The sequence below is a fragment of the Panicum hallii genome, chromosome 4 (assembly GCF_002211085.1).
Source record: "Panicum hallii strain FIL2 chromosome 4, PHallii_v3.1, whole genome shotgun sequence".
In the NCBI taxonomy this organism is placed as follows: Eukaryota; Viridiplantae; Streptophyta; class Magnoliopsida; order Poales; family Poaceae; genus Panicum; species Panicum hallii.
Window position 1 is genome coordinate 51,186,320 of NC_038045.1, and position 16,089 is coordinate 51,202,408.

Here is a 16,089-nt window from a genome sequence, read left to right on the forward strand (position 1 = left end):
TATTGCATATACACAAATTTAAGTCCATCATTGCATAAGAACATCTGCCTTGGCCTTTTTAGAGAAAATCATAACTCTTTAAGTTGCAGAAGAACATGGCATAATTCATCCATGACAAGAAACGCAAAATAAAGCAGGTGATCATTCTATCTGAAGTCCCTTTTTTTTGCTTTGCTGAGATCCTGCTCGGGTCGCCCCAACCACCGGACGTACAGAAGCTCAAGTCCACTAAGCATTGCTTCAAAGGTTAAATCTTTTCTTTCCCCTCCTGGCGAACTGAACCAGTACTATTCTTCTGAATGAAAAAGAGAACTGGTTTTGCTTTACCTTCAAGAGAGGTTGACTTAAACCTAGGAATAATGTAGATGCATAGAATTATAGGGCCTAGTCCTAGGTTTCTCAGTTTAATCAGTACTCACACAAGCATGATCCTGATGACGTGAAGATGAAAAATGATGTGCACGGTAAGCATAAAATAATTACTAGATGAGAATGAGACTGGGATTTAATTAAAGGGACCGACGAACTCAAAGGCGACAGGGATGCATGCGCTCTTGTGTTCAACATCATATCTGAAGATCCTCTCTTTCTTGAGAGAATGACTAGATGAGAATGAGACTGGTGACGGTGGATGTTCTACCAGCCAAAGGGATAAGCCTTTTGGTGTGACACTAGTAGTACGGATGATAGGTCTCGCAGCTCAAGCTAGTAGATTGCAAGCCAAGCAAGCCAAGAAGGTCGGTTCCAGGCTCAAGGTCAAGGCTGTCTACCTGCTCTTCTGCTGCAAATTTCTCTGATGTTCCGATACAGGGGTTCGTGACACCGTGAAGGACAGTACAATTAAATTCAGGGTTGCTCTGAACGAACCGAACCCCAAAAGGGAAAAGATGATTTCTTGCTTGGGAACTCCCCTACGAAACCAGTAGATCGATGGAAACATGGCACCCGACTGGATTTAACTTCTGCAAGACGCACTTTGACTGTATCAATAATAACAATGGCGCGATCCCGCTATTTTCTCTCAACAAGGTCAGAATAAAATAATTGTGATGTGACTTCAACGGGAAAAAATAATAGCCAAGAATTCCAAATCTCATTCTGTTCTTTTTATTTTTTTAAAAAAGCCAAAAATTCATGCTGTTTCTGGCAGTGACACTGCATTTATCATATGGTGATTTTGAGCTAACCCCATGCATCTTTGACTGATAACCTATCAACTGATGAAGAAAGATTAGAAATGAAGAAAGATTGCTCCAGTTTTTCCAAAAAACGCAAAAAGGATCTCAAAAGGTTTGCTTCAATTTTCGAACCATTCCCCCTCCATCGGCACCCTGGATTAAACTGATCAAATCCCATGGAGAAAGGGCCCAAACGCATAAAGAAGCAACAGTCGTCACTGCTTTTGACACCTCTCTTTCCCCACTCCCAAACCCCACACAAAAAAAACGTTTGCCAACCAAATTCAAACGCACCCCCGCTTCCCGGGCCCACCTGCATAAGCACCCGGCCACACGGGTACATGCCTCGGCGGCACGGAACAGCCTCGCACGTCGCCGCTACCCACCCGACCAACCCACTGAACTCAGGGCCCCGCGGGATCCTGGGCCCAGCGTAAAGTGACTGGGGTGGAGGACTCGGGGGACACAGCTCGCGACACGACCCGACACAGCTAAAGGCTGCGCTCCCAAGTCCCACCCCTCCTCGCCTTCGTCCTCGCTCGCTCGCCGGCAAGCCAACCCCCCCCCCCTCTCTCACGCTGTCGGTGGGCCCCGCGGCGCCCCCGTCCCTCCCCCGCATTTATCCCTCGCCGTCCGTGTCCTCCCCTCCCCTCACGTCCCCCTCGTGAATCGTGATCTCGCCGTCTCGCTCACCGCACGAGCACCCCGTGAGGTGGTGGTGGTGGCGGGAGCGAGCGCTAAATGGCGAGCAGCGGTGTGCGGAACGGGGGGCCCAGGATGAGCGCGAAGCTGGACCGGCAGGGCGCCGGCGCGACACCCAAGGCGGCGGCGGGGAAGCAGCGCCTCTCCTCGGCGGCCGGCGCGTACCGGCGGACCAGCTCGGGGCCGCTCCCCGCGGCGGGAGGGCGCGCGTCGTCGGACGGAGGTGGGTGCGGCTCGCTCTGGCCCGGCTGGCTTCGATCGTGCGGGGGCGGGATCCGGATTTGGATTTGGTTCTGCGGGGTTTGGATGGGTTTGGGTGGGTTTGGGGATTTGGAGCTGTACCGATCTGCATTTTGTCAGCTTCGCCCTGCTTTGCTGTTCCCAAGTCGCCGCTACTGAATCTCACGCGATTTTGCTGGAGGGTTTTACTCTTTGACGCAAATGTAGCTGCAGATCGGTAGTACGATGCCATTTTGGTTGGTAGTGTTGTGCCATAGTGCGATCGGCCTGGTGAATTCCTTTCAGATTTTGGGCTGGCGAGTTGAGCGATTTGCGTGCGTGGGTGCAAAGTCTGTAACGTATCTGCAGAGCAATTGCACCATTTCGAAACTGCTGCTGTGCGTTTCGGTAGGTTCGTGTGATTGTTCAGCTACCGCTTGAATTTTCCCAGATTGGAATAGCTATTTTGTTGACACGGGAGACCTTTATTGTTTTGGTTTTAATATAATCGTGTGTACCACGCATTTTGTTTGTTGCATCTTCGTGGTGACCATGTGCCCCTTGCCCCCAGTACCCAAGCACGACTAACCATCTCAATCCACACTGCAAAAATCAACATAGCTGTAGAGAATGATGAAGAGCACTAGTTGGTAATTGTGAGTTCCTACTGGTTTTGTTTGCAACTCATTGTAAGTTACCTTGCAAATGATGACACCTGGGTGAATGTAAGTATGGGTAGAATAACAGTTTATATTGAGACATTCAGTCCTTATGTAAGGGATTATCCTAACTCCATATGACACCAGTAGCAGTAGCACTTTCTTAGTATTTACTGGGTGTAATTTTGCAGTGTTACTTAATTGCTAATGTGCTAATGTGAACTGCATGCTGAGAGCAGCTTGCTTTTGTGGTTATTGTTTAAAAATTCTCCAAAGCTTGCTTCTGAAACGTCCATGCAGCATTTTTATTTTTCTGTTCTAGTATGTTTGGTTTTCTAATGTGCTGTCAGTTTTTTTGTTTGGGGCGTTTGTGTGCTGTCAGTTTGTGATTCCTGTGGGATTGCATGGTTGGTTAGTTAGTTAACTCTACTGCAATGCCTGGAAAAGTACCCTACAGAAAATTGTTTCATGGTAGCTGATGTTTCAGAAGAATTACTTGTGGTAATGATATTGATTAGTAGAGTACAATATGCCTTGTGCTGTAAGCCTATATTGTCATACTTATGCGATATGATCATTCCTAGTATTTTTTTATTGAGTAGATTAAACTGCCTCATTTCTTAGATTTATTTTTGACTGTGCACCTGGCATACAAATTGTCTCTCATTGTTTGTGCATAAGTGATTGAACTGCATCTTGCAATCATTCTTTTACTGCATGTTGTGCATTGCCTAACATTGTCTTTACAAAGATTTGTGAATCGATTGGTTGGTATTGTGAAATTATGAAGCATTCTTTGGGCTCGCTTTGCTTTCTGGAAGTTTTGATTTGATCTATAGTGTCTATATTTTTGGTTGACTGAAGAATCTTATTCATCCCTGTTCCTAGCAGTTTCTAGTAGAGTAAGAGTTGCTGTAAGGCTTAGGCCCAGGAATGCGGAAGAGTTGGCGGCAGATGCGGATTTTGGTGATTGTGTTGAACTTCAGCCAGAGGTATGACTCGCTTTCTCTTTAGCATGATATGAAAAAAAATCCGGTATTTTTTGTTGTCTAACTTTATGAAAATTTGTTATGAAGCTCAAAAGGTTAAAGCTTCGTAAAAATAACTGGGAGTCAGAAACATATGAATTCGATGAAGTTCTCACGGAGTTTTCTTCACAAAAGAGAGTGTATGAAGTTGTTGCAAAACCAGTCGTGGAGGTATATGAAACTTAACCTTTGTCATAACTTTGCAGTAAACCTTTCTGTCTCAATTTGATGTAGTCTCAAATTCATAATAGGTTAGTGAGACAAGGTTGCATATTGTTTAATGCCCCTTTTCCTTTTCCGTGACCGTGAATATTCGTAGTATGGTAAATTGCTTCATATTGAGGTTTTCGGACACAGAAGGAATCTCGAAATTGCCTAGAATTTGTGTTGAAGGTGTAGTATCGTTCATAGTTTTATAGTGTCTAGAAAGGACAGCAACTGTTCGGTCCCTGAAATATTTTGTTCTAGCAATACCATTGGCTTGATTACTTTTATGTCATCTTTACCAATGTAGCATTCTCTATGTTTTACAGAGTGTTATGGAGGGGTATAATGGCACAGTTATGGCATATGGCCAAACTGGTACTGGGAAGACTTTTACACTGGGAAGACTTGGCGAAGAGGACACTGCTGCTAGGGGAATTATGGTTCGTGCAATGGAGGATATTCTAGCAGATATAACACCTGAGATTGATTCTGTGTCAGTATCATATCTACAGGTTTGTGACGCAGGGCCTTTTGCAGTTTTATCTATTGATCTAGTATCTTTGGAATCCATTTTTGCTGTAACAATGTATATTGGGATGGTTGTTACAGTTGTACATGGAAATGATACAAGACCTCCTTGATCCTGTAAATGACAATATAGCCATTGTAGAAGACCCTAGGACTGGAGATGTTTCACTGCCTGGAGCCACAGTAGTTGAAGTTAGAGATCAGAAAAGCTTTGTGGACCTTCTAAGGGTTGGTGAGGCCCATCGGGTTGCTGCAAACACGAAGTTAAACACAGAATCATCTCGCAGTCACGCGATCCTCATGGTATGCTTATGTTCCATGAGTTTTCTTACCTATCCATATGCCTTTACAACTACATCATTTCTGGTGATGATATGGTGATATCCTTTGTGAAGGTAAATGTCAGAAGGTCTGTAAAAGGTAGGAGTGAAATGGATGTCAGCATTTCTGGTGAAAATGGGCATTCATCGTCCATGATAGGATCTTTACGACCACCTATTATTAGGAAAAGTAAGCTTGTCGTTGTAGACTTGGCTGGATCGGAGCGCATAGACAAGTCAGGTGAGTCTTCTTTTCTTAATGATATGCTGTCTTGCTACGTTCGATCTCACTCAGCAGTTGCATGTCCATGTAAATGTTCATAGGTCTCTTGTAATTTGCAAGCTTGCAACCCTGAATATTGAGTTACTATTTGCAGGAAGTGAGGGTCATACGTTAGAAGAGGCGAAGTCTATCAACTTGTCCTTAAGTGCTCTAGGGAAATGCATCAATGCACTTGCTGAAAACAGTCCTCACGTACCTGTTCGTGATTCTAAGCTCACGAGATTGCTTAAAGATTCATTTGGAGGTAAGATGTGTTGTGCTCTTTATACTTCTTTTACAAAGTACAATATGTTTATTGCATGTGTGGCACCAAAGAGAATCAGTGGGCTATAATTATAATGAACAATGGCATTAGGTTGTGATCAATTCTAAAGGCACTGTTCTATTTTTTCTTCATGTTTATTCTAGGAGAGCAATTTGACCTGCAAAATAAGTAAAAAAAAAAAACCTTACACTCCCTAAATTTAACTTGATTGCGTTCCGTGCTATCACCCAGTTAGATGGTGATACTCAGTTGTTTACCTCATTGGAACAATTGTAATTGTTACACATGAATATCCACACAATAATGCATTGTTCATCTCGGTATCAACATACTGAAATGTAGGCATGAGTGCTATGCCATTTTATGTACCCCAAAAAAATAATTTCCAATTTTTCACCAAAAGAAAGAAGTGTAGAAACTAGAAAGGAGCAATGTCGAATATCATACACTAGTATAACATACATATATGCAGTACATCAGGTATGTAGAATATCATACGCTAGTATAATAGTGTACGGATGCGGTTCTTATAGAAGGACTAGTGTGAAGTAATTCATTTGTTTCTTTTATCAAAAAGTACTTTGTCATACTAGTCTGTACTAGAAGAACCTTCTAAGAACATGATAGGAGAAAACATGTAAAAGAATATTTTGATTGGACATTATTCTCCTGAAATTTGACAATGGCATGATGTATTGAGGCATTGTGTACAGTGAAAATGACATTGTGCCATTGGCATAGCTAGGGGGGAAAATGAAAATTTCCCTAATGAAAATGTTGCCTGCCACATTTATTTGCTCTGATCACGGTCAACCTTCTGTGAAATTTCATAGGTACTGCAAGAACATCATTAGTTGTGACTATTGGTCCATCGCCAAGACATCGGGGGGAAACTACCAGTACAATAATGTTCGGTCAAAGGGTATGTCTGCATAGATACATTTAATAGTTTAGTATTTCATCTTCAAGTTATGAAGTAGTAACAATTTCTGAATTCTGATTTCACAGAATCGCGAAAATAATTGCAAGAGGATAATTAATGTTTGCTTTGTTTCATGTCTAGGCAATGAAAGTTGAGAACATGGTGAAATTGAAGGAAGAGTTTGATTACAAAAGCTTATGCAGGAGACTTGATATTGAACTGGATAAGTTGATTGCAGAAAATGAAAGGCAGCGGAAATATTTTGATGATGAAGTTGAGAGGATAAGAGCTGAAGCTCAATGTCGCATTGCTGAGGCTGAAAGAGAGTGCAAAATCACATTAGAGGTTTGTTTTCTGTCTCATATTCTATATACCTTTATGTTTTGTATAGAATAATTAGCCCTTTCACTTTTGTCTTGTATATTGGTGCCACATTTCTTTATAATTTTCAGTCACACGCCAATATAAATTCTGTGATGCAAACTTATTTTGTTTTTAGCTTGGCAAAACTGTAGCATGTTCATAATCCATACGGGAAACCCTACTGTAACATCAAAAAACAAACAAAGAAAAAAGTGACTTATGTTTTTATATTCTTTTGTCAATTCTTCTTGCCATTTGTTTTTTGAAGTCACCTTTGCCTCTGTAAAATTAATATGCAAAGGCTCAACACTTTTTATGTTAGTAACATAGATTGTTTGCATATTTCGTATATCCTAAGAGGATAAGGAGTGAACCTCTTCATTTGAAAGCTTCCTAAATTAGTAACTCTCTCTCTAACATGCTGGATTGCTGCTATATTTATCAGTTATCATTTTTTATGCAGAATGAGAAAATGAAGTACCATCAAGAATACTTAGACTCAATAAAAGTACTGGAGGAGAAGTGGAAAACACAGCAACAATCACCCAAGAGACAAGTAAACTTCTAATTCAGCTTTACAAATAATTAATCTCTTGCTGTATCCTGGGAAGGAATTTTTGGGTCATATTTTTGTGTTAATTCCAAATGTGATTTATCTCTCCTTTCATGTTGCAGATTAAAGAGGCTGAGTCCACATCCAGTGATGTCGGAGAAGCGCATAACTTACTGCAGAATGAGAAAATGCTACGGCAGTCTGCTGAAGATGAGGCCAGTGACCTCAAGAATCAAATAACACACTGGAAAAAGCTGGAGGTGCTGTTGGCTAAAACCTTTTCCTTTTCTTGTCAAATTATTGCCTCAATGTACTGATACCAAATTATTGCCTCAATCTTGTAGGCTACAGCTACAGCTGAGGTAGTAAAACTCCAGAAAATGCTAGACACTGAAGCTAGCCAGAAAGAGAAACTTGAAGAAGAAATAGGTGTTTTGAGAAGTCAGTTATTGCAGATGAGTATGGAAGCTGATGAGGTAGGTGCTACTGCCATTGCAAGATTTTTGTGGGTAGCTACTGCATTACTGGCTTGCACTATGATGCTACTCTAAACATAACTGTGATGTTTTCTCTTCTTCCATTTCTATTTGGTTGTATCAGACAAGGAGGAGTCTTGATAAAGGAGACGGACCAGGAAAAATATTTCCTGGTTTAGATTCTTTGGCGTCACAGACCCGAAGTTCACAACCCAGAGAGCAGAGCAACGGACCTAAGCAGCCAATCGCCAAACTCTCTGAACAAGGTATTTGCTCCTCATTTATCTGTTTATTTGAAAAACTGAACTCGAGCCAAAGTCCAGTAAATTCCAAATGGTTAGGGGTGCAAATTGGTGCCCCTAAGGATCACCACGAACCCACCCTCTTTAGTTCAAATAATAGTACTAATTTTTCATTTGTGCCACATTAAGGAAAGCTGGTCCTGTTAATTGAACTAAAGAGGATTGGTGGTGCCCCTTATGGGCGCCAATTCACACTGCTGACATGGTCTAGTTTTCACGTTCTTCTTTAGGTCTTCACATCTACCACCATCACAATCATACCTGAGTTCCGATTTCTGCTCTGTTTGACTTGTCTAGTTCCTGCAAGCAATCTCCAAAAGGAAAGTAAACTAATTGTTAGGGTTAAGGGCATATCACCCCAGCCCCCACCCCCAATGCTATTTTCTGTAGCGTATTTGGATGCCAAGATACTTGTGTAGACATTCTGTTGATAAATATATGAATGTGATGAATGGTAAATTCACCGGGGATTAAGATGACTTTATGAAAATGGTAGATTATGACTTAAGATAGAATTTTGTGAAACATCTTAAGCCTTTTTTGCAGTCTTGCCACCCGAGCTATTGATATCTGATATATCAGCAAAACATATGGTGCTTAAAGTTTCCCTTTCTCTGTTTTCAGTTGGGTTACAGAAGATATTGTCATTGCTTGAATCTGAAGAACCCGATGTTCGTGTTCATGCAGTGAAAGTTGTTGCAAATCTGGCAGCTGAAGGTGAGCATTGCGTGTTCATAATGCTTTTTAACTAGATATAGAATTCTTTGCTGTTCTTAGTTGAGTTGCTATCTGAACATATTTTTCGGTCATATGCATAATATTTAAGCTGCACTCATCTGCTTCGTTCTACGTATGCAGCCTGCATTTTATATCCTAGGCTGTACATGGCTTACCTATGTACGACTATTTGGGATTAAATGCATATCAATGGGGCCTCATTATTCCCAACATATTTTGTACTAGAATATTGGCGTTATACATTAGAAGTTTTACTTGGAAGCATACTGCTGGAATAGGGTTGTTGCACAAATGCCCCGATAGAGTTTCTTGGCTATATCTGCAGTACTTTATTTTACTTGACAAGCTGACAGCATTGCTTTTTAAAGCTAATCTCACAATCATCAATTAACTACCCCCAACCTTGCGTACTTCAGAGGCAAATCAGGAAAAGATTGTAGAAGCAGGTGGCCTTACTTCCCTCCTTGTGCTACTTAGGAGCTCTGAGGATGAGACAATTCGCAGAGTTGCCGCAGGAGCAATTGCTAATCTTGCAATGAATGGTCAGTGGACCAGCAGTGTTTTATAATTTATGGCAGAGATCCTTTGATAATGAGCTTCTCTCATTGTTATAGTTCATATATGCAGAGACAAATCAAGACCTTATCATGGCACAAGGAGGTGTAACCTTGTTGTCGATGACAGCATCTGATGCAGAGGATCCACAAACTCTAAGAATGGTTGCTGGAGCAATTGCTAATCTTTGTGGCAATGGTAACTCTAAATTTCTGCTTGTTATTCATGAATTTGGTCTGCTGTAAGATATTATACATTCCTCAGAGAGCTATTACTTTGGATGAATTAGAAGACAAAATCGAGACCTACATTCAGTCAGTGGCCTGCAAGATTGAACATAAGTTCTGTCAACATAACAGAACTTTAAGAATGAACACTCATAGGAACCTATTTTTAATTTCGATATGAAAAGTAGAAATCTATTTCTATGCTCGAGGTTATATCCTAGACCTAACCTTCTGCTTTTTACCAGACAAATTGCAAACTCGGTTGAGGGGAGAAGGTGGAATTAAAGCATTGCTTGGAATGGTTAGGTGCGGGCACCCTGATGTCCTTGCTCAAGTTGCACGTGGCATTGCAAATTTTGCAAAATGTGAATCTAGAGCAGCTACTCAAGGTAATGTACCTATGCTAGTACTATGTGCTCATTTTGCTTATTAGGGTTATATATAGGAGTACACGGGTGCAACGCAAGAAACAGGAGCTTTAAGGAAAAAACACAAGAAATAGGAAAGTGACTCTACTGGGACTGTTTTAACAGAGACCAAATGGCAAAAATCCAAATATTACATTTAAGAGAGAATCTTCAGTTTTCATATTGCCTTATAAATGTTTTATAACATCAAATTATCAGTGAACGACCAAAAACTGAAATTTTAATGCTCAATGGTTTGATACGGTCCTGCATTTTTCCAAGTTTAGAAATTTATTAGAATGCTTGGCTTGGAATTTTAAGAACAAACATTTCATGTTGTAAATATTTTTCAGAAATTTATTCTTGCATGTTATGGGCGAAATGATATATTAATGCAATTCCATGTATTTCTGTTGAGATCAGTTTTATCTGTATGTCTAGATCTGACCATTCCTGAATGGTTTTCCATGCTTAACCTGTTTTCCGCGTTTTATCTTTTTTTCAGGAAATAAGGTGGGAAAATCATTATTAATTGACGATGGAGCACTTCCTTGGATCGTAAAAAACGCCAATAATGAAGCTGCTCCAATCAGGCGCCACATTGAGCTTGCGCTATGCCATTTGGCGCAACATGGTCTCCCCCTTCCCACCCTCTACCTTCCTCTCACACTTGCACACATAATATTATGCTTACAGTTTGAGTTTGCTCCCCTTTGCAGAAGTAAATTCAAAGGACATTATCAGTGAAGGTGCCTTATGGGAACTCGTTCGGATTTCAAGGGATTGTTCTCGAGAAGATATAAGAATGTTGGCATATCGGACGTTGACATCCAGCCCCACTCTTCAAGCAGAGATGAGAAGATTGGGAATAAAAATGTGATAACAGAACAAAGTGCAGCTGGGTCTCACACGCCATGAAGTTACTTTTCTCGTGCACATAGGGGGTGGTGCCATTGCGCTGAATGCTGGTAATCAATTGCATCTTTCCTGATTTACCCAATTTTCGCAGGCGTATAACACGGGCACCAGACTGACTAATCAGGACAGGCATTGGTTTTGTACTGCCTTTCTCCTCGAGAGTTCAGTTTTCTTGTTTTGAGGGGGAGCTCAATATCTTGATAGCAATTCGTTTATTTGAATCCTAGCACCTGAGTTTACCTCTCTATGTAGTGCTTGCAAAATTATGTAAAAATATCAAGGCCAAAAGGAGTGTGTTCGCTGTTTGGGTGAGTGAGAGCCTGCATATAAGAACGCTTGGCCGTGAAGTATACACATATTCATTGTATAGTAGCTGATGGTTAACTTCTTACCGCAGAACGCAGATGAGTTATACGTACTTACTGTTCTTTCTGTCAAATTGATATTAAAAGTTTTTTTTACAGTCACAAGATATATGCTCATCGTTTTCCCACTTCAGGCATATATTTTATTCAGACAAGTAGCATTAGAGGGCACAGAAATACGAATGCTTATACAGACAAGTATAGCATTTAATTTGAAACAGATTCATTCTAGCTGGCTTTCACAAATTAGCTATTTCAAATAATCAAGGCCCATGCCCAAAGCTCGGTTTGTGGCGGCGGCGGTCTTCCTCGTCGCCGATGTCAGCTGCGCGCGGCAGTACCGCTGTAGCCTTTGCCCTCTTTCGTTTTCGACCGTGAGATGTTGATCGGGCGGATCTCAGGTGCCCAAAGGGTGGACTTTGGGTGAACGGTAAATAAAATAGCGTCCACCCCCGATCCCGGCGTCCGGCGGCCATGGCCACCCGGCAGCGAGCCTAGGGAGGAAGAGCAGCACCTGCCCTCGGCGACGAGAGCACACCCACCGGCCACCGCCGTCGGCTTCGGCATCAGGCACCACACAAAAAACCACGGCCGGGATGCACCGCGCACAGCGTGTTGTTCGAAGTGCCTTGCTACGCACGACGCGCGCCCCGGCAGCACAGCAACCGCGTGCGAAGTGCCTCGCATCCTGGCCCAGAATGCGCTCGTGAACGCGCGTGCGCAGCCCTGAACCATCAGCAGCCGAGCGGCGGAAGCCTGGTCGCCGTGCCGGCAGCATGATCCAAGCTTCCCAGTGGCCCGCACGCCGCGCAAGAGGGGGAACGGCGAAAAGAATCTGCTCTCGTCATCTTGATTCCCAGGAGTTCGTGGTACCAGCCATGATAGCTCGATTCACGGTGGGCGGCGGCGGCGGCTGTTCCTTCGGCGATGTTGGCGGCGGCGCGCGGCCATAGCGCGGCGGCAGTATGGTTCGTCTCCTCTATAACTAGTCTGGCGGTCTGGCCTGCTTCAAATCGCGACCGAAGGTTGTGGATCGGACGGCCTCCAGGCACCCCAGGGGTGGACGGTAAATGAAATACCGTCCACCCGGTCGGTAGACGAAATACCGTCCACCCCCGGTCCCGGCTTCCACGCCATGGACGCCCACCGGGGAGCTGGAGGGGGCGAGGAAGAGCAGCGCCTGCCCGCAAAGGATAGAACGCTTACCACCGCCGCCGGCTGCAGCACCAAGCCCCGCGCCGCGCGAGAGGTGCCGCTCGCGCCTGGCATGCCGCGCGCCTGCGCATCTGCATCCTGGTGTGCATGATGGAGCCGAAGGCGATGGCACCTGGCGCGGCCGTGGAGCTGGCGGACGTTGGGCGGCTGCCGGATTGCGTCGTGTGGAAGGGCCCGTCGTCGCTGGTGCGTCGCTGCCAGAAGCCACGCCAGGTAGGTGTCGACCCCGAACGCTGCGACAACTGCGCGCGGCAGCGGGGAGCGGGAGCTTAGCCTAGTGAACTTGACATCGAATTGACCCTGTTTGCGAAAGTTTTTCCCCCTTTGCTTGGTACTGTACGTGCCAAAAAATCAAATTGTTTAAAAATAACTGGATTGCATCGAACTACTATAAAAAAATCTCATTTGTTGCATAAGAAAATAACCAAATTATATTTGCTATCTAAAAATCTAAAAAAGTTAAATATGGAAGCATGTTGTTTTCACATGAATGTTTACAGAATTAGTTAGTTAACAAATTGACGAGGGACGTGGTGAGCCAGCGGGAATAGGAACGAATGCCTAGTCTAATTTGTTACCGATGAGAGTTTACATGAGTTTATTTGAAGCAGTTTCTCTCTTAGCCTTTTTCCGATGGTAACTTTCCCACCTATTTACATTCAATTCTGTTTTTTTATCAATTGGCAGGCTTGCGTACTTCTCCTTCGCCCTTTGCGGCTTAGCTTCCCTTTAATAAGTGTAATCACCTGCAATTGTAAAAAAATCATAAATAGATTATTTATTTATTAGTCGCAACCATGAAGCACCAAGCTTATAATAACAATCTAATAAAAGAAGGTTGGAGAAAAAAATACCATCGTCAGCATCATGGATAATAGGCTCCTCATGTAATTGTCGCTCATGACGAAACAACATGTTTGTGATATCTCTAAATGGTTGATGGCCATCTATTGCTAGAAAATATTCAATTGATCAAAATATATCATTTGCATAGAGCCATAATAAAAAAACCTATATGGATTATGAATCTCTATAAACACATAAACCTAAAATACATGGTTTCATATAAGCAACATATTAAAAATATATATCAAAAGTTAAATGAGAACAGCATCTTACCTTTAGCGGTGTCAGCAAAGAGCTCCATCTTTCGTTGTCAATGTGAAATACAGGGCAGACTGATTGGCGTCCTTGTACAACGGTGACAAGCAGCACGCTAGGACGCCGATCGTGAGGATCAACACAGGGTGACCAAATAAACATTCGAATGCATGAATGAAGGCAGGAAAAAAAAACAATGAAACGTTTGAATGGAGCACTCTACAAACTTCTGTGCAACATTGCATCCAACGACGAAATGACCAGCGCAGCTTAATTCGCACCTCTAGTGCCGGCTTCTAGCGGGACATGGGCGCTGGTGACCTCCAGAGACAATGGGTGCCGGTGACCTCCAGGACGACAGGCGTTGGTGCTGACCACCACATAATGTGAGATGTTGGGAGGGGCAGGGAGAATAGAGGAACGCTGGACGACTAGGGAAACACAGACTATGTGTTACACTGGTGACCTAAGATATGATTTCAACGCCACGATGAACATCATCTCCTACCTAACTAACAACATAAAACTTTTATCACTACAAATATTGCAACATGGGCAGGAGGCAGACCTTAGCGTTCGATGCGACGTCCTGTTGGATGGATTCCGATCGGCGGAGAGGTCCTATGTTGAAAGAAAAAAAATCAGATTGTGGCAGCTTCTTGGCGTGGCAGCGGCAACAATTGTGTGAATGATTAGCCATAGTGGTGTATGGCTTTATATGTACAGTGATGGATGGCAGGGAGATATTTTGAAAAGGCTTCCTACGGCCATAAGGGCACGGCAATTAGCTCCTTGATTGATTGATATGATATCTTGATTTAGTATGAAAAAAATTTATACTACTTAATTTATGCCCATTTATTTACATTACTCTATTTTCTATTTGTCTGTATGAGTGATTCATAAGTAAGGAAAGAAATATTCATAAATCGAGTTTGTGCACAAGGAAAGAAATATGTGGGGATCAATTTTTCCCTTAATTGTGCACGTTTTGATGTTGCAATTAGCTCCATGATCTATTAACTGGGATATGTTGATTTATTTAGTATGGAAAGAATTTGTGATACTTAATTTATGCCCCTCCATTTATATTACTGTATTTCCTATTTATGCATAAGGAAAGAAATATGCGATCAATTTTCTCCTTTAATTGTGCGCGTGAGGGTGCTTCATGTAGCGGGTACATCGGGTGGGTATGTAGAAGGCTTTGGTGACACAAGTTTTATGGGCTATTTTTGACTTGAGGTATCCATTTCAAAAGAAACTTCTCTCAAACTACCTATAGGTGGAAGAGGGCGTGTTAGCTTTTGGGTGGAAACATTTTTCTTTCATCAATTTCGTGGATTTCCACCTCTTTTCATCAAACCTTTGGTCTGGCACGATCTTCGTGAGGAGTACGGTGGGTCTAATCTTGGTGAGAAAGAGTTTTATTTCAACTTTTATTATAGTATATAGGTATACAGATATAGATAATAGATATATTCTTGATCTTATGCTAGAATTTTTGCTTGGCATATAGTATACCTCGATCCCAACCGAGCGTAGGTCTTTCGCGACGGGGACGGGCGAGACGACACGGATCGGACCTCGCCCCTCTCCCGCAGGGGCCTTCGGAGGCGGCTACAGATCGGCGAGCAGGGACATGCCTGAGTCCCGATACCAGCCGCCGCCGGTGATGACGCCGCCGCTGCCGCCTCCACCGTACGACTCGACTTCTCTCGCTTCCACTATTTTCTATTCTATCTGCAATGATGCTGCTGCATATTTGGCCGATCTGTGTACGTAGGTTTACGTATCGGTCAATCTAGTGTCAGGCTTACGTGATGGTGATCTACCAGATTAACGCTAGGGATTGGCAATTCCTTGGAAGGATTGGGATCGGTAGCGAGAGGACTCGTGGTAGATCCTTGCCCTGCCCTAGGGTGGAATCGTGGAAGGCTAGTTGTTTTTCAGTACCTGGAGGATGCGTATTTTTACCGCATGTTGATACTAGTAGTTTACATGCAGATAAGATATACGCTCACCATGTTTTTCCCCCTTCAGGCAGGAGAACCTTGTGGCAGGTTCTGCTGAGTCTGCATCTGCACCGGCTCTGCAAGACCCTGATGTTGCATGCCTGAGGAGTTTGTTGGCACTGCATCGTCTGAAGAACATAGAACAATGTCATCTGCACTAACACTGCAAGACTTTGATGATTCATACTTGGACAGGTTGATTGATGGACTCATCAACAAGATTTTCGAGGATGGGTCGACTATTGCTAGTCCACGGATAGTGCTACGCAACACCACCGGCGGCTCTCTACAGTCATCTTCATCCGTTTGGTCTAACATTTTGATCCGGCGTTCACAAAATCGCTTTAAGGTGGGGTTGGACAAGGTTTTAAGTGAGTTGATGGATGAGCTTAACGGAAGCTCTTCGGAAGAGTCGATCACTAATGGTCCACGGACGGTGCCACGCGACACCACTGGCGGTTCTCCATAATTATTGGTATCATCTACTAGGTCTAACTTTTTTATCCGGCTTCCTCCAGAATGCTTAAAGACGTTTTACATTAG

General features: G+C 43.1%; 1 protein-coding gene across 1 annotated transcript; it reads left to right on the plus strand.

Annotated features, from left to right (window-relative positions):
- Window positions 1–1,769: 1,769 nt before the first annotated feature.
- On the plus strand, window positions 1,770–11,320 carry LOC112889495 (kinesin-like protein KIN-UB). The gene is made up of 19 exons (XM_025956176.1): window positions 1,770–2,103; window positions 3,650–3,750; window positions 3,835–3,957; window positions 4,320–4,505; window positions 4,603–4,824; window positions 4,917–5,082; window positions 5,219–5,368; window positions 6,223–6,311; window positions 6,453–6,656; window positions 7,138–7,230; window positions 7,350–7,487; window positions 7,572–7,703; window positions 7,828–7,969; window positions 8,630–8,722; window positions 9,160–9,285; window positions 9,371–9,496; window positions 9,771–9,914; window positions 10,438–10,566; window positions 10,652–11,320. Exons 1-19 carry the CDS (start codon window positions 1,920–1,922, stop codon window positions 10,810–10,812), a joined length of 2,709 nt encoding a protein of 902 aa, XP_025811961.1. The 5' UTR covers window positions 1,770–1,919; the 3' UTR covers window positions 10,813–11,320.
- Window positions 11,321–16,089: the final 4,769 nt, after the last annotated feature.

Bases quoted from the DNA above. Each gene is read 5' to 3' on its own strand.
- LOC112889495 (XM_025956176.1), top strand. From the start codon at position 1,920: ATGGCGAGCAGCGGTGTGCGGAACGGGGGGCCCAGGATGAGCGCGAAG. The intron at 8,723-9,159 runs GTGAGCATTGCG...TGCGTACTTCAG, and splicing joins TGCAAATCTGGCAGCTGAAG to AGGCAAATCAGGAAAAGATT. The intron at 9,497-9,770 runs GTAACTCTAAAT...GCTTTTTACCAG, and splicing joins TGCTAATCTTTGTGGCAATG to ACAAATTGCAAACTCGGTTG.